Consider the following 23,296-nt stretch of genomic DNA (forward strand, 5'->3'; position numbering starts at 1 on the left):
CCTCACTCCAACTCCAGCACCACCCTCCCCACCGGGCTTCTGGCCCTTGAGTGCCCCTCCCTCCCAAATTGTCCCGTCCTGCTTTGCGAGTTGTCGTTGGAGCGCTTGAGTGCCCCCCCCCCCCCCCCCCCCCGGAGTTTTTTGAAAATCTGGAATGCTTTTGGAGCGTTGGTTAGTGCATTGTGACGTCACTCGGTAGGAAAATGGATGCGCTTTGGGGCTGTTTTTAAAACTTTAAATGATTAAAAACTTGGGAAAGATAGGTGCAAATGCGATAGGAAGATGAATATCGCCTCGACGGGAAAAATGCGAGTAGAATGTGAAAATGTGAAGGCTATGGCCTAGCGTTTGGAAGAAAATATGAAAACTAACCAGATACAAACACACACACACACACCTCTCTCTTCAGGAGGGGGGGGGGGGGACAGGCTGTCGGGGGTCAGTGAGGGGGGGGGGAGAATCTTGCAGCCGGGGGAGGAGGACCGCTTCAGGCGGGGGCTGTCGGGCCGGTGGGGGGGAGCATCCTGCAGCCTGGGGATGGGATGGCTTCAGGCAGGGGCCAGTGGGGGGGGGGGGGGGGATGGCTTCTGTTGGGGGCCGATGGGGGAGGGGGAGTGGGGGCAGCTGGTGACTGGGCTGGCTTCAGGCAGGGGCTGGCGGGGAGTGTCCTGCAGCTAGGGGAGGGGGACGGCTTCAGGGGGGGCCTGTCGGGGGTTGGTGGGGGAGGAGTGCTGCCGTGGCCTACCGCTGCCGTGGCCTACCGCTGCCTATCCCTGCCGTGGCCTACCGCTGCCACTACCGTGGCCTGCCGCTGCCATGGCTGAAAGCTGCCGCTGGCATGGCCTATCGCAATCGTGGCCTACCGCTGCCTTTGACTGTCGCTGCCTTTGCCTACCACTGCCGCTGACCACCAGCTTCAGGCGGGGACCGGTGGGGAGCATCCTGCAACTCACGCAGTGCCTCCCGGCTCTGACCTCACTCGGCGGCCCCCGTCTCTGGCTCCGGCCTCACTCGGCGGCTCCCGGTTCTGGCATGCGGCTCCACTCAGTGGCTCCCGGCTCCACTCAGCGGCTTCCGGCTCCACTCAATGGCTCCACTCAATGGCTCCCGGTTCCACTTAATGGCTCCCGGCTCCACTCAGTGTACCCAGCTCACCGTGGTGGTCGCCGCAGACTCAGCCCCCACTCACTCTCCACACTCTACTCACTCCGCTCCTTCAGCTTTATTCTCCTCGCCGCCGGTGATTGACAGCGGGTGTCGGAAGGGGTGTCGCTGTCCCAGTGAATGACAGGAGAGAAGACCAATCTGCTGACAGAAGATGAGACCAATCTGCGCATGCACGTTTTTTTAAAAACAATTTTTAAACCTTAATAACTTTTGTAATATTCCACCGATCGGAACAAAACTTGGTGCACTTGCAGCACAGGAGAATGGCGAATAAGGTGGCGAAGAATCGTAGAACTATCCGGTATCGTTTTTGCGCAAATATAAATACAATGCAAACCGGAAGAGGACGAGATGTGAGTTTTAGTTATGTATAGAAAGAAAGAATAGAATAGAACAGAAAATAGAAAGAAAGATAGATAGATTGATTGATTGATTTGTTGTTAAAGGTCATCAATAACAAAACTGGACATAACCAAAATAAATGAGATCAAATTGTCTCCATTGGAGTATATTCCCTGTGAGGACACTTACCTTTGGAGTGCCACCCCCTTGGGACTACTCTTCCCATCCGTATGCTTCCCCTCTCAACTGACTTCCTGCAAAGGGTCCACAATGTTGCAATACTGTACATGACAAGTCTCTGCCGCCACGAGAATGGTAGATCCCCATTAGTGCCTGAGCACATGCTGGTATAGCACTCTGAGGTTGAGGAAGGGTGAAATATGGCTCTGTCTGTTCCCTTAATGTAATTGGGTTGTGTATGTCTACCTATTTCATAGAACGCAAGAGTAACTACTCAATAGGACCAGAGATGATTGTGGACCCAAACGATTCGGGGAAGTTTGAAGTGATGAAAGTCACAATAAAAAGACCAAGTATAAGATCAATAACGTCAAAAAGTTAAGTGAAAAGAGCACAAGATTTTTTTTTCTATTGGAACTGTACAGAGAACAGTCATTTGAAATTAAATGTGTGTTCTCCAACAGTTTTCTCCATTTACTTTGGAATGCATGCAGTATTCAGGGAAATAAAGCTCTTTTGTTTCAGCTGCAGAGACAAATGAGTATATGGAGCCAGAACTAAAATTCTCCAATTTTATAAAAGGAGACTAGTTCATTTTTTGGGAAAAGAAGGACTCATTTACTAACATTTAAAAAATATTCCCTTGTCACCTTTAAGACAAATTAGCTGTTATGGAAAGTAGTTATTCCCCTTTTTCAACATTAGTCATTTGTCCTGATTTCCTTATTACATTTAATAATTATGTTCGATAAATGGCCCCAATTTTGGATTACCCATGTAGAACAATATCACATGGGTTTCATAAACATCCAAGGGTTAGTTTCATGTATGATATAAGTTAGCTTGTTACTTGGAGAAACACAGTATGAAGAAGGTTCTTCTCTGGAGATATTACCTGACCCGCTGAGTTACTCCAGCACTTTGCGTCCCAGCTTGTTACTTGACTGGCAAGTATGATCACAGTGAATCCAAAGGTATATTATGACTGATATCTCTTGGACCCCAGAGATATGATGAGGAGGAGGGGGAGAGAGATGAGTAAGAGTTGCTACTACAAGAGTGAGCAAACAGAAAACCTATACATGGAAACAAAAAAGGGGGGTGGCTTTTCTGAAAATGTTTAGGCTGCCTTCATAGAGGAGAATGATGCCAGGGTCGAAATGATGTGGATGAGGTGGATGAGCATAGATTATTGGATGGGATAAAGATTGCCACAGAGGCCGTTTTAAGGGATTCAGTATCTCTGAAAGTCGATAAATCACCAGGCTCACATGACATATAAGAAAGATAGACACAAAGTGCAGGAATTACTCAACGGGTCAGACAGCATCCCTGGAGCAAAAGTATTGGTGACATTTTGGATGGGGGCCTTCTTCAGACTGAAGGGAAGGCTTGGGGTGGGGGGGAGGGGGGGGGGGGGTGTAGGTTGAAGCTAATGAAAATTAGAGAATTCAGTATTCATTCCACTGGGTTGTAAGCAACCCAAGGGAAATATGAGGCGCTGTTCCTCCAATTTGGATGTGGCCTCATTCTGGTAATAGAGGAGGGCTAGGACGAATGGGTAGGGGAGTTGAAATGGCTGGCAAACGCGTGATCCCGCATGCCTCGGTGGTCCGCAGGAGCCCACATCTCGGGCAGCTCTGTTTATGGATTTTCGGGAGGAGGCAGAAGCCAGCCATGCAGGCCTGCGGGACAATGATGTTGGAGGCTATGTCGGGCAGATCGTCAGAGGTGATGGTCAAAAATAATCTGGGAGATTATGGCCCGGTGCTCATCTGTGGGGTCATGGTCAAGGGGTAGGTATGAGGAGGTGTCTTGAGATCTGGTGCCTGGCCTCAGCATGGTGGAGGTCTTCTTCTTGCGTATGGGGTGCACAGCCTAAAGTTGTACGACAACTTGTCCTATTTGATCTTATTATAGTGTGCACGCCGGGCTGATTGCATTTGTCGAAACAGGGCGGACCACGTGAAGGTTGCAATCTCCCACCTCATGGTGGAGGTCAGCCTGCCAGACGACAATGGCATCTCCCTTGGCGGCTTTGATGAAAATGCCGGGAATGTTGCGAAGTGAGTGGATAGTTTAGTGTTCAGAGGGGGTGCGATTAGAGTAGGTAAGGGGAGTAGAAAAATCAAGATAGTTGATGTCTCGCCGGCAGTTAGAGATTAAAAGGTCCAGAGAGGGTGGGAGGTGAGTAGGTGGAAGTTAGCTAAATTTGGTGAATTCAATGTACCACAGGGTTGTAAGCTACCCAAGTGAAATATGAGGCGCTATTCCTCTAATTAATTATAGGCAGTTTAATTTCACTTCTAGAAGAAATATTAACCTTTAATTAGGCACTGATTTATTGGGGGCAGTGAACAGGGATTTGCATCTGACTTGTTCCATTTTGCTGAGGTAGCAAGGACAGTTGATGAGGGCAGTAGAGGGCAGAGTTGTTGTAGTGTACATGAATTTTAGAAAGACTGTTAAACAAAAGTTACCTCATGACAGTTTGGTCTTAAAAGGAAAGCCAATGGGATCTAAAAGTTTTTTATAACGAGCAAGTTGTTGCAATGAAGGTCCACACTACATTTTATAGTATATGTCAATGATTTAGATGTTAATTTAGTCCAATTTGGTTGACAGGAGGAACTCGAGGAATATTTGGAAAAAAAAAGCTGGAGGGGACATTTGTCCCTTTGAATCTTCGTAACTATCCAGTACAAATATGGCTGATCCCCGAACTCAATGTTGTTCCCCTGTGCTCTTATATTCCTTGTGTGTGCCTTTTGTGGCCAGACATCTATCAACTTCCTTAAATATATTCACTGTGTCGGACTCCACAGATTCACCACCCTCTGGCTGAAGAGAATTCTTCTCAACTCAGTTTAAAATGCCTTGCCCTGGATCCCGAGACTTGCCCTGCATTCTAGACCCTTTCTCCGTAGTCAAAGGATACAACCTCTTTGCACCCAGTCTTTCTGCTAGAACCATGAATGTTTTGATGGGAGTGATGGAGAAATGTGAGGTCATGCATTTGGGCAGCTTTAAAGAGGAAGGAGAATTTAACACATCTCCAATGACAACCAATTTCTATGCACAATGTCCACGGATGCATTGCAGCTTGGTATGTCAACTGATCTGTCCCAGACCACAAGAAATCGCAGAATTGTGAATGCAGTGCAATCCATCACACAAACCACATCGCCCTAACCTTTGACTCTATCGATGCTTCACACTGCCTTGGAATGCAGCCAAAATAATCAAGCATCACTCACACCCCTGTCATTCTCTCTTCCCCCTTCGCCAATTGGGCAGAAGATGTCAAATCTTGAAAGTCCGTACCACCAGATTCAGTAACAGTTTCTTCCCTGCTGTTATTATACCCTTGAATTCATCTCTCATATGCAAGGGATAAAAGTACCAAATGTACTTGTCTATAGTATGATTTGCCTGAATAGAATGTAAACAAATATTTTGCTCTATATAGGATTGGGCTTTATTGCTCATTTTCCAAGTGGCATGGAAACAAAATGGTTAGTGTTTGTGGAAGGAGGTCACACAGTCTGTTGAGCTCAAAATAATTGCCTCTTGTGTTGCAAATGTACTGTAATTATTAACAACAGTGAAATTACTGATGCCCGACCCTTATATATACAGCAAGGACTGATCTCTGAATAAAGACGCTCCCATGACTTGTAAGGGAAAGATCTACTCACAGAAAAACACAGTAATAGGTTCTTCAAAAATGCTGAATCTTAACAATCTCACTCAGTTTAGTTGATCAATGTCACGCGTACTGAGGTGCAGAGGAAAGCTTTTCTTTGGGTGCTATACAATGAATACAATCAAGCCACCTAAAGTGCACAAATGAAGGTTAAAGAATATTTCATTTAGTACAAGATATAACTATAGTCCTAAACCACTACCACAATAGTACACTTGCTGATTTTGACGATACCTTACTATAGTCCCCACCCTTACAATAATGTATACCTTCATTAAAAGACTTTCAGTCTAAAGAAGGGCCTCGACCCGAAACGTCACCCATTCCTTATCTCCAGAGATGCTACCTGTCCCAGCATTTTGTGTCTATCTTCGGTTTAAACCAGCATCTGCAGTTCCTTCCTATAGGGAGGTTGCACGCAGTCGAGGTCACAACCTGTGACCCGTACTGTTGCCACGCAACGCCAACTGGAGTACACGCGGTGAACTGCATTTACTATGGCTGTTAGCACAGCGGGCCCTTCTTCTAGCCCAGCATCCGGACTGGTTGCACGCCCGCGGACCCCAGGCCGTCTATCCCCGCGGCCAGGCGTGGGAGGAGGGGGTCGGGGGGGCGGTTGGGCAGGAAGAGATCAGGGTGCCGATGCAGCGCGATCAGTGACTGGGTGGGCGGAGGGAGCAGACCGTCCCCAACTCTGCTGCAGCTGACGTTGCCTCGAGCCGCGGCCCCGTGTGTGGGCGCTGCCGACCCACAGCCCCGTGACAGTGCGGCCCACAGAGGGAGACGGGGCAGAGGGCAGCCGTGGCCGGACAGCGCTGACCTAGGGGGGAGAGTGGGAGCTGTCCCGAGGGATGTGCTCCTTCGGCCGCTTACACCTTGGTGCTCGGGTTCAGAGCGAACCTTCCCGCTTTCAATGACAGCACCCACAAATATTTATAGCACAAAAAAAATTACAACTTTGGCGGTTTTTAACGGGTAAGAAGGTACGCGTTCCGTGTGTTAACAGTGTGTGCCGGAAGCTGCCATGTCCTCCACATGGATTGAGCTGCTCCGTGCGTCACGCCCTTTGACCCGATGACCTTACGTGCAACCCCCCCTATGCCTCCACTAGGCTGTTTATAGTCCTCTGGTGTACATCCTATGAGAATGCACTTTATAGCATATGTCATGATCTCATGACATTTCTAATTTTTACAGCAACAACCAGTTGCTGTCCACAGATGCAGAGGCTAATTGTTCCTCCACTTCCCTCTCCACCAACACCATTGCTCCTTCTCTCTCCCTCCACAACACCGCAAAATGCCTCTGTCGGACAACAATTAATTAAGATCAACTGTGAGCCTTTAAGAGTTTGTACCACATCACATGTCTGTGAATCCACTTTTACGTTCACATGAATCCTGTGTACTCAGCTCACAAAACCACCAGAGCCGTGAACTTCCTTAAAATGGTTCCGCAAAACGTGAAGCGAAGAAGTAGTTGGAATGTAAGTGGCAAAGTTCTACCCATTAAAATGTAGTGGGATTTCTTATCCACCTATCTTTAGCTCCCAAGCGCGGCGGAGTTCGGAAGTGGCGAGTTAAAATACCTGAGTGCAGTTGCTTTTTACCTCTGTGGTTGCAGCTGCAGTCCAGATAGTGGTTGACTATATCCTGGAGGAGGGCACTGGCTTTTTTTTAAATTAGTAGTGACGTCTGGGTGTACTACCCCTGGTTGAAAACCCAATGTGGCTTTACACGAAGGATATCTCAACAGCACTATCCACACAAGTGCAGCGGCTGCTTTCACTCCTCTGGTGCCTACTGTACATACTGGATTCAGACACCTGCCTGCCTGGCATGTTAAGTGTGTGGCCAGTGCAAAGTTCCAGTTTAAGAAGAAACCTGCTTTGAACTTGTGTTGATTTTGATCCCGTCTTCATTCACAATGGCAGAAATCTCTGGATCCATAGCGCCCGGTTATCTTGGCCCCCAGGTATGGAATTTATGATTCAAAATGTTACAAACACATTGAGCTGAGGATCTTGCAGTTGCTTCAGTGTGAAATTAGCTGATAATTTGTAGCACCGTCTCCTACTAATTTTATTTTTGCTCACTTTACTCACTTATCACAAAGCTTTAAGCGGGGACCCCGCCTGCCTGTATCAGGAGTTCAAGTGGATATTGAAGGTCACATTTGAATGAGCATAGCAGTTTCCAGTGATCCCCGCAGCATTTATGCATCAGCTAATCTGGAAGAGAACTCATGCACCAGGCCAGAGCTGTTGGGAAGGGAGTGGTTTAACTGGGGCTGTGAGTGGGCCAGTCTTTCCTTAGTAGGGGTGGTGAGTAAGATGAATGGACACAGATGTGGGTTGCAGTGAATGGGGAGAGAAAGGGGATTAGGCAAAGGGCGACAGAGGGAGAAATGAACAGGGGAACAGTTGAGAGAGGGGGTTGAGAGAGAGAATAGTGGCAAGAGTTGGAATATTTGTGCTCATCCATCTGTGTGTGTGTGTGTGGTCAAGGTATGTCCAGTCAGAATGTGATTCAGCATCTGTGTGCGCTGAGTCTGTCTGTGAATCCTGGTCTCCAGTCACTGGATCTCCTTGGCATTGGGGTTGAGACATTTGTCCACCAAATCTGCACGGTAGTTGATGTGAAACATCTACCCCACATACAACCATATCCTGCCCTTCACTGTGGTGGGGGAAAGTCCACCTTGTCACTGAGGGGCTCCATAGATGCTGCCACACCTGCTGAGTTTCTCCAGCATTTTTGTCTACCTTGTCACTGAGGGACTGCCCGAGAATTGGAAAAATATTAAACTCTGAGCTTTAAATTTCATCTGCTGCTCAGCTGTCCAGTCCATCAGTCTGCTTCTATCGTTCTAAAGACTACTACTAACCTAAAGACAGTCCACTGCACCTCCACACACACACACATGCATGCATGCATGCACGCACGCGCACACACACATGCATGCACGCACGCGCACACACACATGCACACATGCATGCACGCACGCACACACACATGCATGCACGCACGCGCACACACACACATGCATGCACGCACGCGCACAAACACACACGCACACATGCACGCACACATGCATGCACGCACGCGCACACACACAATCCCATGGGAAAATCCACAATATACCTCCTTCCAATATGAAACCTTCACTGTTTCCTGTTACTTAACCAATCTTCTCTCCATTTTGCCACGTCCCCTTTTATTCCATGGCCTTCAACCTTGATGTTAAGCGAACTACATGACAATCTTCAAATACCTCTTAAGATCCAAATTTGTCTGGTCACCCACACTTCTCACATTGACCATCTCTGTTACTTCTTGAAAAATCTCTACTCTGTCATTTGGCCATTACTTGCCACCTCATAAATCAATGATGGCTTGCTCTAATCAATCCATATTTAGTCTAGTTTATTTTCAGTCCCGAGATACAGCGTGGAAACAGGCCCTTCGGCCCACCGAGTCCACGCCGATCAGCGATCCCCGCACATTAACACTATCCTACACACACTAGGGACAATTTACAGTTATTGATAGCCAATTAACCTACAATCCTGTACATATTTGGAGTGTGGGAGGAAACCGAAGATCTCGGAGAAAACCCACTCGATCACGGGGAGAACGTACAAACTCCACTAGCAGCTAATTCTGTCTCTCACTTTTCTTTCCACTATTTACTTCACCACCAATTTAAAAATAATTAGTCTGTAGTTTCAAGGTTTAGCACCCGTACCCTTAGTTGAACAACATTTGTAATTTATCAATCCTCAGGTATTACCTTGAAACTAGATAACGTCCTCATTTAGTATCTCAGCCATCCTTGAGTAGATTTTGGTTTCTGTATACCCCAACTTCACGAGCTGATAGCATTTTTTTGGATTCCCTTTTTCTATATGGATTCCCTTTTTCTACAGAGTTATACAGTACAGAATTTTGACCTACAGCACATCAAGACTAGTTGAAATGCTGTCGTCTTTTCTCACGCTCTCTCTAACTTCGTTACTTCCTCATTGAACTTTCTGGTTTTAGTCTTGGATTTAATATTTATATCTACCCTCAGCCTAACACTTTTTATACAATGTCATGGCCAGACTGGCCACTCCTTATAACTAGAATTCTGCGGCTCTGGCAACAGTCTCAAGAATCTAACTTCTATGATTAGTGTGGTCACTTCCTTCCTGTTAGAGTGGTGTCCAGAACTCTACATTATTCTCCACTGTAGTTGTTGTATTGGTATACGAATGTGGAATTAGTTGTCATCATGCATCATTGTATTTGATACCAATATAGCCTCCTGCCTTGGTTACTGAAGGAGAATATTCTGTACCATCTTATCTACATATCCTACTTCTTTCAAGGATCTGCTCTGCTATTTAGAGTTGTGCAGTCATAGAAGACATGCACAGATCCTTCAGCCCAAACATGCGCTAGCTGAGCAAGATGCCCGCGTGTGCTATTCACATTTGAAGGCATTTGGCCCATATTCCTCTAAATCTTTCCATGTCCATAAATCTAAATGTTTCTTAGATGCCTTTGCCAGCTCCTCTGGCAGTTAGTTCCACATAACCACCTCTAAGGGAAAAAGTTGCCCCTCAGGTCTTTAAATATTTCCGCACCAACTTTAAATTTATGCCCTGTAGCACTAGACAACCCTAATCTAGAAAAAATATTGTGACCATCCTCTTTATCCATGTTGTGAAGTCTAGATACAGCGCGGGAACAGGCATTTTGACCCACTGAGTCCACACCAACCAGCAATCCTTGCACATTAACACAATCCTACACACACTAGGGATCATTTTTACATTTATACCAAGCCCAATTAACCTACAAACCTGTACGCCTTTGGAGTGTGGGAAGAAACTGAAGATCTCGGGGGAAACCCATGCAGTCAGGGGGAGAACGTACAAACTCCATACAGACAGCATCTGTAGTTAGGATGGAACCTGGATCTCTGGCGCTGGGTGAGGCAGCAACTCTACCACTGTGCCACCATGCTGCCTGTTTGGTGCTGGGTTTTCTCCCCTTACAGGAGTACCTTAACTCACACTTCGCTGGACTGAATTCCGTTGTCCCTTTTTTCCTCATCTAATCAGATCATTTGTGAGAATTCAACTTTTTTCCTCATTATTAATCTACTGCCAATCTTGATATCGTTCACAAAGCTATTAAAATGGTCTCCTTTTAAGACCTGATTATGGATGCATTGTACAAATAACCAGGGAGCATCACAATACACAGTGAAACTCACAGTGAGACCCCACCATCAAATCTATTAAAAAATCAGGTTTAGCTCATTGGCCCAGTCCTGATTGCTTTCCCTCCCCAGACCACTGGTCTTCTTGTAGCCTGTAATACTCTTCATCCCGCTCCACACATCCCTCATGTTGTTCTGCTGAGGTTTCAGCTCCAGCTTCCTCGTGTCGTCACCCTTGCCCTGTCTCAGTCTCGCCTTCAGTTCTTTCTGCACCTGTTTCACCTCCTCCCTGTCACCATTCCTGAAGTCCCTCTGCTTTCTGGTTGAGAAGGGCCTTTATGTTACAGGTAACCCAGGGCTTGCTGTTGGGGAAACAATGTACATTCTCCTCAGCGACAACATTATTCACACAGAACTCTATGTAGCTGGTAACGCAGTCCATGAGTCCATCAATGTCCTCTCCATAGGGACTACAGAGTGCGTCCCAGTCCCAGTGCGTCCTCAAAACATCATAGGCCTCCTGTGACCATCTCCTCACTGACCTTGTGGTCACTGGCAGCCTCTGGACCATTGGCTTATACCTGAGTAAGAGGTGAACCATGTTGTGGTCGGATCTTCCCAGTGGCGGAGGGGCTATGGAGCTGTACACCTCTTTATCATTGGCATACATCAGGTCCAATGTTTTCCTATCCCTAGTGGGACAGTCAACAAACTGAGTGAAAGTGCATAGTGTAGCGTCCAAAGTCACGTGGTTGAAGTCCCCCAAGATAGCGATGAAAGCACTCGGGTGTTGTGTCTGGAGTCTCGAGGTGACTGTGTGGATGACGTCACACCCGCACAGAGGGTTGGGGTACGGAAGAATGTAAACAGCCATCACAATGGCGTGTGAGAATTCCTTGGGCATATAGTATGGATGTAGACCCACAGTCATCAGTTCAATGTCCGGGCTACACACACACGCTCCTTAACCGTGATGTGACCAGGGTTGCACCATTTGTTGGTAACGAGAATAGCAAGTTCCCCACCTTCACACTTGCCACTCTCACTGCAGTCCCTCTCTGCCCGAACAGTCTGAAAGCCGACAACACTCGTGTTGAACTCAGGGATGTCCTCGTGGAGCCATGCCTCCGTGAAACATACATACGAAAATTCATGTAACAATACAGAAATAGAAATGAAAAGACTAGAATGTATGCAGGCACCTACACATAACACAGACAATGTGCAACTTAAAAGGTCTCTCAACCCATTGTATCAGTTGAAATCAGATTCTCGGCTAGGTTACACCTTAGTACAGATTAACTGTGAATGTTGCTGCCTCCCCCACTTGTCCAGGGTATGGGCTGGAGACCCCATCACTGCCTGGATGAAAACCATGTCTTCATCTCTCCTCTAATTCTTCTGATTCAAGAACAGCTTCTTCCTCACTGCTTTCAGATTCTTGAATGGACCTCACATATGCTAAGGTTGAATTCCTTATCCTCCACTCTATCTTGTTGCAGTCCTTCAATTTAAATAAAAAATCTGTACTTTCTCTGTAACTGTAACACTTAATTATGCACTCTGTTTATTTTTTTCTTTTGCAATACCTGTTATACTCATGTATGTTATCATCTGCCTGTATAGTACATCAAGCAGAACATCTCCTTTCTCTGTATCACCATTCAAACCAACATTTAATCTACCTTTCTGGTTTTTGAATCTCTGCTAATGGAAATAAGTCCTTCGTATTTAACCCATCTAATTATCATAATTTTAAACACCTATATTAATTCTCTCTTCAGTCTCCACTGTTGGAACAAAAGCTCCCCTAATTCCTCCGATCTTTCTTGATAGACACGGTTATTCAATGGGCTGCAATTGCTCTGTTTAAGATTCAATTATTTTGTAAGGATCTTTATATCCAAATAGCTCTGAAGTATAATTTCATTTGCAGTGCAGGAAATGCCACATCTATTTTGTGCAAGAAAGTACAACTATATGAGCAGATAATCTGTGGTGGGGTTCATTATTCGGGATTATACATCGTCCTACACACCAAGGGGATTTACCCATTATATGACCCGCCCTAAACATTAATTTTCTTGATGACAAAAGTTGATGACAGAACAGATTCTTGATTAGTACAGATGTCAGCGGTTATGGGGAGAATTGATTGATTTTTGATTGAATCCTTTATTTGTCATTCAGACCTTTCGGTCTGAACGAAATGTTGTTGCCTGCAGCCATACATGTAATAATAACAACACACAATAAACACAAATTAACATCCACCACAGTGAGTTCACCAAACACCTCCTCACTGTGATGGAGGCAAAAGTCTTAGAGTTACTGTCTCTTCCCTCCTCTTCTCCCTCTGCGCTGAGGCGATACCCCACCGGGCGATGGTAAGTCAGTCCCGCGGTTCAAGCTCCGCGGCCCGGGGGTGGTCGAAGCTGCCGCCCTCCAGTCCAGCGGACGCAGCTGTTGCCCCGGGAGCTCCGGAAAACAGGCACCAGCCTGTGCCCTGCGAGCTCCTGACATTGTCGTCCACTGGCCCGCGGCCGAGCCCCGGATCCAGGTCGCCGCCGCCAGAACGCCGCCTCAGCCACCGGAGCACTGTCTCCGCCCCGCACTGGGCCGCCCACACGGCAGCGTCTCAGCCCCGCACCGGGCTGCCCCCAAGGGAGCACCTTCCAGCTGGGACCCAGGCCGCCCTCACGGGAGCGCCGTCCAGCTGGTAGCCGCGCCGCCTGCACGGGAGTGTCTCAGCCCCGCGCCGTCCGCCCTCACCGGAGCGCCGAGTCGTGCCGCTGCCCGAACGTCGCCGCAGCTTGAAGACGGCCAGCCTCGCTGGCTCTACCTCCGGATCCTCGAGGTTGGTCGCAGGTTGGAGGCCTCAGCTCAGGCGGGGGAAGAGAAGGGGGATACGACAAAAAAGTCGCATTCCCCCGAAGAGAGAGACAGAAAGTCCTGTTTCACCCCCCCCCCCCCCACACACATAACACCACCTAATAACCAAAAATTTTACTGAACTAGACAAAAAAAACAACACAAAAAAGTAAAAACAGACAGACTGCAGACGAGCCACAGCCGTTTCACAGCGCCGCCACTGACCCCGAAAGGCCTGACCGAGAAGGCAGGAGAACAGGGTTAGGAGGGAGATATACTGTAGATCAGCCATGATTGAATGGCAGAGTAGACTTGATGGTCCAAATGGCCTAATTCTGCTCCTATCACATATCACTTTAGGGGTAACATGAGGGGGAACTTCTTTACTCAGAGAGTGGTAGCTGTGTAGAATGAGCTTCCAGTGGAAGTGGTGGAGGCAGGTTCGATTTTATCATTTAAAAATAAATTGGATAGGTATATGGACGGGAAAGGAATGGAGGGTTATGGTCTGAGTGCAGGTAGATGGGACTAGGTAAGTGTTCGGCACGGACTAGAAGGGCCGAGATGGCCTGTTTCCGTGCTGTAATTGTTATATGGTTATATGGAAAACATAAATCACAATTTGGAACTCGATGCTCTTATGTGCTGTTAAGAAATTATTCCTGATTAACTTATAAATCGATTCAATTTAGAACAGATTCATAAAGTCTAGTCCAGAGAATAATTTAATAATGTTTGACAAATTGTTCTTTACCCAATAGACCAGATGAGCGGGAGATTCTATTGACTAAAGTCTTAAAATAACTAATCTGATAAAATCTCAATGGTTCATTGGTTGACTTGTTATAGCCAAGTGTCTTTTGGTTTCACTGTGAATGTTTTTGCAACATGAGTCACCCTGGTAGACTAATGATTCATTTTTGCTACCTTCACCAGTAAATGCATGAAAGTCTGCAACATTAATGTATGTGTCCAAGCTGTGAAATATTATCTGCTTGATGGGGCAAAAGTGGCAATTATGAGCAAGGCACAGACAGCATTGGTAAATCTGTCAATACCAGCACAATAACACCACAGAAACCATTCTAACATTTAAAATAGGCCTCATGTTATTGTGTCCGTTACTCCAATGCTGCAGGGGAAATGCTGCCTTGCCAGAAGATTGTTCAAATAGACCATCTTAAAAATAGAGCAGTAGTTTATAAAATAGTGAAATTAAATCTTTATGTTTTATTTAATTTGCTATTTGTTTGCAATCATATTGTGAAATTTATACCTCTGCATGCCGTTCATGGAAACATTGAATGAATAAGTCCTTCATAAGTGTTGGTGCATCCTAAATGCTTGTAGGATAAAATTGTCCCACATTATACTGTGCTTTCATTCAAGTTATATCGCTATTTTAGTTTGAAGTTCAGGAAGGTCAAACACTTCTCCTAAAACTTTCATGGAACCTCTTTAACAGAAGTGATTCATACCCCTCCATTTGCTGAACATCCATGTGCCCATTTATAAACCTCTTAAATAGCAGACATATATATGATGTCTGTGTATGTTTTAGACATGGGAACCAGAGCAGCAGGTCAACAAATGGAAGGGCTGATGAGGAATGGGAGGTTATGACAAGTAAATCTGAAAGGAAAGACAGGCAGGGAAGGCAGGTAGAGTTCATGAATATGGTGATAATGAAGGGCAGAAGTGTGTTTATGTCAATGCAAGAATTATTGTGGGCAAAGCTGATCAACTTAGAACCTGCATTAGCACTTGGAGTAATGACGTTGTGGCCACTATGGCCACATAGTAGAAGCCGTGTTTTGTTGGACTGTTTTCTCCCTCAACAGCTTCTTCCATAGGCTCAGCTCTGGGTCTGTTGCATGTGTTTAGCTGAGTTTGATGATGTCAGCTGCTCCCGCAAGTGATGAGAGTACCTCTCTCATGCCTTGTGCAAAACCCCGCCGTGATGGGTAATGTAGCAATAAAATCTCCCCGTGATGTCCCTTTAACATCTGAATTAAAACCAGATGACTTGGTTATCTGAGAATCATAGGATAGTGGGCACAGAAACTTTCTAGTTGACAAATCAAGTCTAGATTAGCTCTTCCAATTTGGTTTGGTTTAAAAAACCCTTTTTTCCACAAAAGACAAATACAAATAAAACTTTGAAAATGAAAACATTCACTAAAGTAGATTTCAGTGCGGTAATCAGTTTTGCAGTTATGGTTTAATGTGAAATTGGCAAACCAAATTATTTGGTTATTTATAATCTCGAATGCCCATGGAAGATCGTGTGTCTGGCACTCAGAACTGCACTGTCTGGAGGTAATGAATGGATGTGAAAGAATCTCACTGTAACTTAGTGCACGTGATAATAATGGAACCATGAAGGAACCATTGATATATGCGGATGTAAGTTTTTTGCTGAAGATAGACACAAAAAGTTGAAGTAACTCAGCGGGACAGGCGGCATTTCTGGATAGAAGGAATGGATGACGTTTCGGGTCGATCTGCAGTTCCTTCCTACAATGTAGATATTTTGCTATTGTACGAATGAACAGCCTGGCCACTTTGGGGAATCTTGCCTATAAGATGAACTCCCCTCTTTCCCTCCCAGTATATCTCTCCATCTATTTGTGGGTCTCTCATTCTCTCGAACACTTTGTCATTCGCTTTATCTCTGTCCCTCTCATATACATTATATATAAACTTCTTCATGGACAGCCATTCAGGATCGGGATGACTTGCTTCCTGTCTAGTTTGTGGTTACTGAGATGGTTGATGTAGGACTTGCATTTTTTCTGGAGCTGAATGTGGCAACAGGATGAGGTGCTGGGTAGTTTGTGAAGTGGTGTGGGATTTGTGAGATGGTTCGCTCCTTCCAATGTGTACATAGGGCTGGTAATTACTGCTGATGCATGAGACAGATGGCTGATGGCTGAGAAACCTTTCTTCCAGCTTTCTCCCCCCCCCCCCCCAACTCCACAATCAGTCCGAAAAAGGGTCCTGACCAGAAACATTACCCTATCCATGTTCTCCCGAGATGCTGCCTGACCCGCTGAGTTACTTCAGCGCTTTGTGTCCTTCTGGGTGGAGTGTCTGTTTTGGACTGGTGTTAGGCCTACTCTTGCTGCTTCCATTCAAAGCCATCTATGGAGAACAAATGAGTCTCTGTCTGGGAAGTTTTCAAAAAAGAAATGCTACCTAGTATTTAAATATTAAGATGTCAGAAGCCAAGAATGTTTAATAGTCATTTTCATTAGATATGTACAGGAGCAATGACATTCTGCAGATTTACAGGCACATTAAATGCAAATGAAATACAATAAATTATTAGGTATTGTAAGTAAACCGGATGATGTTGGAACAAAAAACTGAGTATGCAGAACAGTCATTTTAACCCCAAATCTGTGTGGTTTGGTGTTGTGCCGTGTGGTTCAAGAACCTGGTTGATGAGAGGAAGCTGTTATAAATAGACACCTAGCGTGGAAACAGGCCCTTTCAACACACACACCGACCAATTTGTCCCATCTACACTTGTCCCACCTGCCTGTGTTTGGCCCATATCCCTCTAAACCTATCCAATCCATGGTCCAAATGTTCCTTAAATGTTGCGATTTTAGCGAGTCGAGACAGTCGAGTATAACAAAGTTCTTTATTTTTAAATGAAAATAAAGCGATTACCCGAGTCGATATTACACAGCCAAAATTAACGAAGCTCACTCGAACTGCACGGAGCTCGAAGGACGGTTTGCCAAAAACCGCGGAAAACACTCCTGCGCTGCCATGATAAAAGTCCCGTTTAATGAATGCAACGGCAAGTGGAGTTCATGTACCTGAGGGTCACCTTGTTCAAAACGGAAATCCAGCAATGTGAACCATCATTCTCGATGTGAGCTAAAGGACCTTGTGTCCTCAGGCACAGTTAGGTATCTCACCGGAGTCAGACTCTGTAAGGGCTCAAGCCCTTGGGACCAGGACCATCCGCTCCTGAATTCAAGCCCTAATTTCTGGGACTGAGGGAACACTGCACTCTTGGACGGTTCCTCTCAGATGAGACATCAAGCTGAGGCATCATCTCTCCAAGGTCTCCTGGTATTCTGGCTGCTTTATCTCCACCACTAAACCGAACAACTAACTTTTACTGAATTGTACTTTCTTGCATCTTGCGAAGGTACTGTAATTTTTTTCCATTGGAAATTTTCAAATTTGGGTTTGGGGTGTTCTAAGATTTTTAAAGAAGTTACCTAAATGTGAACCATTCTTTTAGCTGAACCTTTCTCTGATGGACTTCAGTCTTTGAAAGTAATTCCACGGTAGACCAGGAGTTGACAAACACAATAAAATATGAAAGTAGTTATTTGGTACAGCCGCATCTATCCAAACTCTCCCTATAGCTCAGACCCTCTAGTCCTGGCAACATCCTCGTAAATCTTCTCTGTACCCTTTCCAGCTCAACAACATCTTTCCTATAACATGGTGCCCAGAACTGAACACAATATTCTAATTGTGGTCTCACCAACGTCTTATACAACTGCAACAAGACATCCCAACTTCTATACTCAATACCCTGACGATGAAGGCCAATGTGCCAAAAGCCTTTTTGACCACCTGTGACTCATCCTTCAAGGAAACATGCACCGGCACTCCCAGACCCCTCTGCTGTACAACACTCCCCAATTCACTGTGTAGGTCTTGCCAATAGGTTAGACCACATTTCTCTGTATTCCATCAACCATTCCTTAGCCCACCTGGCCAATCGATCAAGATCCTGCTGCAATTTTTGACAACCATCTGCACTATCTGCAAAACCACCCATATAGAAACATAGAAACATAGAAATTAGGTGCAGGAGTAGGCCATTCGGCCCTTCGAGCCTGCACCGCCATTCAATATGATCATGGCTGATCATCCAACTCAGTATCCCGTACCTGCCTTCTCTCCATACCCTCTGATCCCCTTAGCCACAAGGGCCACATCTAACTCCCTCTTAAATATAGCCAATGAACTGGCCTCGACTACCCTCTGTGGCAGAGAGTTCCAGAGATTCACCACTCTCTGTGTGAAAAAAGTTCTTCTCATCTCGGTTTTAAAGGATTTCCCCCTTATCCTTAAGCTGTGACCCCTTGTCCTGGACTTCCCCAACATCGGGAGCAATCTTCCTGCATCTAGCCTGTCCAACCCCTTAAGAATTTTATAAGTTTCTATAAGATCCCCTCTCAATCTCCTAAATTCTAGAGAGTATAAACCAAGTCTATCCAGTCTTTCTTCATAAGACAGTCCTGACATCCCAGGAATCAGTCTGGTGAACCTTCTCTGCACTCCCTCTATGGCAATAATGTCCTTCCTCAGATTTGGAGACCAAAACTGTACGCAATACTCCAGGTGTGGTCTCACCAAGACCCTGTACAACTGCAGTAGAACCTCCCTGCTCCTATACTCAAATCCTTTTGCTATGAAAGCTAACATACCATTCGCTTTCTTCACGGCCTGCTGCACCTGCATGCCTACTTTCAATGACTGGTGTACCATGACACCCAGGTCTCGCTGCATCTCCCCTTTTCCTAGTCGGCCACCATTTAGATAATAGTCTGCTTTCCTGTTTTTGCCACCAAAATGGATAACCTCACATTTATCCACATTATACTGCATCTGCCAAACATTTGCCCACTCACCCAGCCTATCCAAGTCACCTTGCAGTCTCCTAGCATCCTCCTCACAGCTAACACTGCCCCCCAGCTTAGTGTCATCCGCAAACTTGGAGATATTGCCTTCAATTCCCTCATCCAGATCATTAATATATATTGTAAATAGCTGGGGTCCCAGCACTGAGCCTTGCGGTACCCCACTAGTCACTGCCTGCCATTGTGAAAAGGACCCGTTTACTCCTACTCTTTGCTTCCTGTTTGCCAGCCAGTTCTCTATCCACATCAATACTGAACCCCCAATGCCGTGTGCTTTAAGTTTGTATACTAATCTCTTATGTGGGACCTTGTCGAAAGCCTTCTGGAAGTCCAGATACACCACATCCACTGGTTCTCCCCTATCCATGCTACTAGTTACATCCTCGAAAAATTCTATAAGATTCGTCAGACATGATTTACCTTTTGTAAATCCATGCTGACTTTGTCCAATGATTTCACCACTTTCCAAATGTGCTGCTATCCCATCTTTAATAACTGACTCTAGCAGTTTCCCCACTACCGATGTTAGACTAACTGGTCTGTAATTCCCCGTTTTCTCTCTCCCTCCCTTCTTAAAAAGTGGGGTTACGTTTGCTACCCGCCAATCCTCAGGAACTACTCCAGAATCTAAAGAGTTTTGAAAGATTATTACTAATGCATCCACTATTTCTGGAGCTACTTCCTTAAGTACTCTGGGATGCAGCCTATCTGGCCCTGGGGATTTATCGGCCTTTAATGCATTCAATTTACCCACACCACTTCCTGGCTAACCTGGATTTCACTCAATTCCTCCAACTCCTTTGACCCGCGGTCCCCTGCTATTTCCGGCAGATTATTTATGTCTTCCTTAGTGAAGACGGAACCAAAGTAGTTATTCAATTGGTCCGCCATATACTTGTTCCCCATGATCAACTCACCTGTTTCTGACTGCAAGGGACCTACATTTGTTTTAACTAATCTCTTTCTTTTCACATATCTATAAAAACTTTTGCAGTCAGTTTTTATGTTCCCTGCCAGTTTTCTTTCATAATCTATTTTTCCTTTCCTAATTAAGCCCTTTGTCCTCCTCTGCTGGTCTCTGAATTTCTCCCAGTCCTCCGGTATGCTGCTTTTTCTGGCTAATTTGTACGCATCATCCTTCGCTTTGATACTATCCCTGATTTCCCTTGTTATCCACGGATGTACTACCTTCCCTGATTGATTCTTTTGCCAAACTGGGATGAACAATTTTTGTAGTTCATCCATGCAGTCTTTAAATGTCTTCCATTGCATATCCACCGTCAACCCTTTTAGAATTAATTGCCAGTCAATCTTGGCCAATTCACGTCTCATACCCTCAAAGTTACCTTTCTTTAAGTTCAGAACCATTGTTTCTGAATTAACAATGTCACTCTCCATCCTAATGAAGAACTCAACCATATTATGGTCACTCTTGCCCAAGGGGGCACGTACAACAAGACTGCTAACTAACCCTTCCTCATTACTCAATACCCAGTCTAAAATAGCCTGCTCTCTCGTTGGTTCCTCTACATGTTGATTTAGATAACTATCCCACATACATTCCAAGAAATCCTCTTCCTCAGCACCCCTGCCGTTTTGATTCACCCAATCTATATGTAGATTGAAGTCATCCATTATAATGGTTTTGCCTTTGTCGCACGCATTTCTAATTTCCTGTTTGATACCATCTCCAACTTCACTACTATTGTTAGGTGGCCTGTACACAACACCCACCAGCGTTTTCTGCCCCTTAGTGTTTCGCAGCTCTACCCATACCGATTCCACATCCTCCAAACTAATGTCCTTCCTTTCCATTGCGTTAATCTCCTCTCTAACCAGCAACGCTACCCCACCTCCTTTTCCTTTCTCTCTATCCCTCCTGAATATTGAATATCCCTGGATGTTCAGCTCCCAGCCTTGGTCACCCTGGAGCCATGTCTCCGTGATCCCAACTATATCATAGTCATTAATAGCTATCTGCACATTCAACTCATCCACGTTATTACGAATGCTCCTTGCATTGAGACACAAAGCCTTCAGGCTTGTTTTTACAACACTCTTACCCCTTATACTATTATGCTGAAAAGTGGCCCTTTTTGATTTTTGCCCTGGCTTTGTCTGCCTGCCACTTTTACTTTTCACCTTGCTACCTATTGCTTCTACCCTCATTTTACACCCCTCTGTCTCTACGCTCACACATTTAAGAAACCCTTTCCCTTTAACTCCATCCTCCACTATCCCATTCGACACCCCACCCCCCTTATTCAGTTTAAAACCACCCGTGTAGCAGTGGCAAACCTGCCTGCCAGAATGCTGGTCCCACACCTGTTAAGATGCAATCTGTCCCTTTTGTATAGTTCCCTCTTACCCCAAAACAGATCCCAGTGATCTAAGAAACTAAATCCCTGCCCACGATATATCTGAGTACACTGTGGGAAGCTAGAGAGGAAATTGCAGAAGCCCTGGCTGAAATTTACATCATTATTAAATCCAGGAGAGGTGTCAGAAGACTGGAGGGTGGCAAATGTTGTGCCTCTATTCAAGAAGGGTTGCAGGGAAAAGGCTGGTAACTAGAGGTCAGTGATCTTAACATCTGTAGTTGGAAAGTTACTGGAGAGTATTCTGAGGGATAGAATATACATGTATTTAGATGGACAAGGGCTGATTAGGGAGATATCGTGTCTCACGAATCTGATTGTTTTTTTGAAGACGAGACCAAAAAGGTCAATGAGGGCAGAGCTGTAGATGTTGTATATTTGCACTTCAGTACTGCATTCGGCAAGGTTCCTCATGGTAAGCTGCTCTGGAAGGTTAGATCCCGTGGGATCCAAGGAGAGATAGCTGAATGGATCAAAAATTGGCTTCATGGAAGGAAGCAGAGGATAATGGTGGAAGGTTGCTTCACAGTCTGGAGGCCTGTGACTAGTGCGCCTCAGAATTCAGTGCTGGGCCCATTACGGTTCGTCATCTCTATCAATGATTTGGATGAGAACATACAGGGCAAGATTAGCAGATGAATTAAAGATGGGTGGTATTGCAGATAGTGAAGATGAATGTCAAAAGTTGTAACAGGATCTTGATCGGTTGGCCAGGTGGGCTGAGGAATGTTTAATGTAACATCAGATCTGAACTGGACTTTGAACACTGCTACCACAGTGAAAAAAGCCCAGCAGAGACTGTACTTCATCAGGCTGCTCAGAAAAGCTGGTCTGCACTGTCGCCCTCTCACCCAGGTCTACAAAGGACTGATAGAGAGCATCCTCACCACAGGCATCACGGTGTGGCATGGAAACACCACACAGACAGAGAGGAAGGCTCTGCAAAGAGTCATAAAGACTGCAGAGAGGATTATCAGAACGGAACTCCCCTCCATGGACACAATCTACACACAGCGCTGTCAAAAAAGGGCAGAGAGAATCATCAGAGACACACTACATCCAGCTCACTCCCTGCTCAAACACAAAAACTGCACATACAACCTCAGGCACAGACGAGCGGACAGCATCGCCACAAACAGAACACGCTTTTTTAAGAGCTTCTTCCCTGCCACAGTGAGACTCTTGGCCAAAACAAAATGAACTGATGTCCTGACCTACCTCATAGCATATCATATTATATCATATTATATTGTCTCTCTTTAATTTTTGGAGAAGTATATGTTTTTATAGATTATGTGTCTTTCTGTGTGTCTTTTTAATTTGACTTGACTTGACTCTCTGAACAACCGCACAAGAGTTCCTATGTGTGTAAGCACAAATGGCAAATAAAGTTTTTGACCTTTATGGAATTTAATACAGAGAAATGTGAGGTGTTGCATTTTGGTAAGTCTACCATGGGCAGGACCTACACAGTCAATGGTTGGCCTCTAGGGAGTGTTGTAAAGGGATCTAGGAGTGCAGGTATATAGTTCCTTGAAGGTGTCGTCAGGCAGGTAGATAGGGCGGTCAAAAAGGCTTTTGGCACATAGGCCTTCATCTGTCAGGTTGAGTAGACTAGCACTCTATTCCTTGGAGCACAGGAGGATGAGGGATGTTGTCATAGAGTGTATAAAATCATAAGGGGAATAGATCTTGGAGACGCACGGACTCTCTTACCCAGAGTAGGAGAATCGAGGACCAGAAAACATAGGTTTAAGTTTAAG

General features: G+C 45.4%; 1 protein-coding gene across 1 annotated transcript in view; it reads left to right on the forward strand.

Annotated features, from left to right (window-relative positions):
* The first annotated feature begins 7,145 nt into the window (after positions 1-7,145).
* Positions 7,146-23,296, forward strand: part of cass4 (Cas scaffold protein family member 4) — an 82,110-nt gene continuing 65,959 nt past the window's right edge. Inside the window, exon 1 of the mRNA XM_033042067.1 lies at positions 7,146-7,369. Within this exon, the coding sequence (XP_032897958.1) occupies positions 7,322-7,369 (48 nt within the window). The 5' untranslated portion in view covers positions 7,146-7,321. The remainder of the gene's footprint in view (positions 7,370-23,296) is intronic.

The sequence above is a fragment of the Amblyraja radiata genome, chromosome 23 (genome assembly GCF_010909765.2).
Source record: "Amblyraja radiata isolate CabotCenter1 chromosome 23, sAmbRad1.1.pri, whole genome shotgun sequence".
NCBI classification, from domain to species: Eukaryota; Metazoa; Chordata; class Chondrichthyes; order Rajiformes; family Rajidae; genus Amblyraja; species Amblyraja radiata.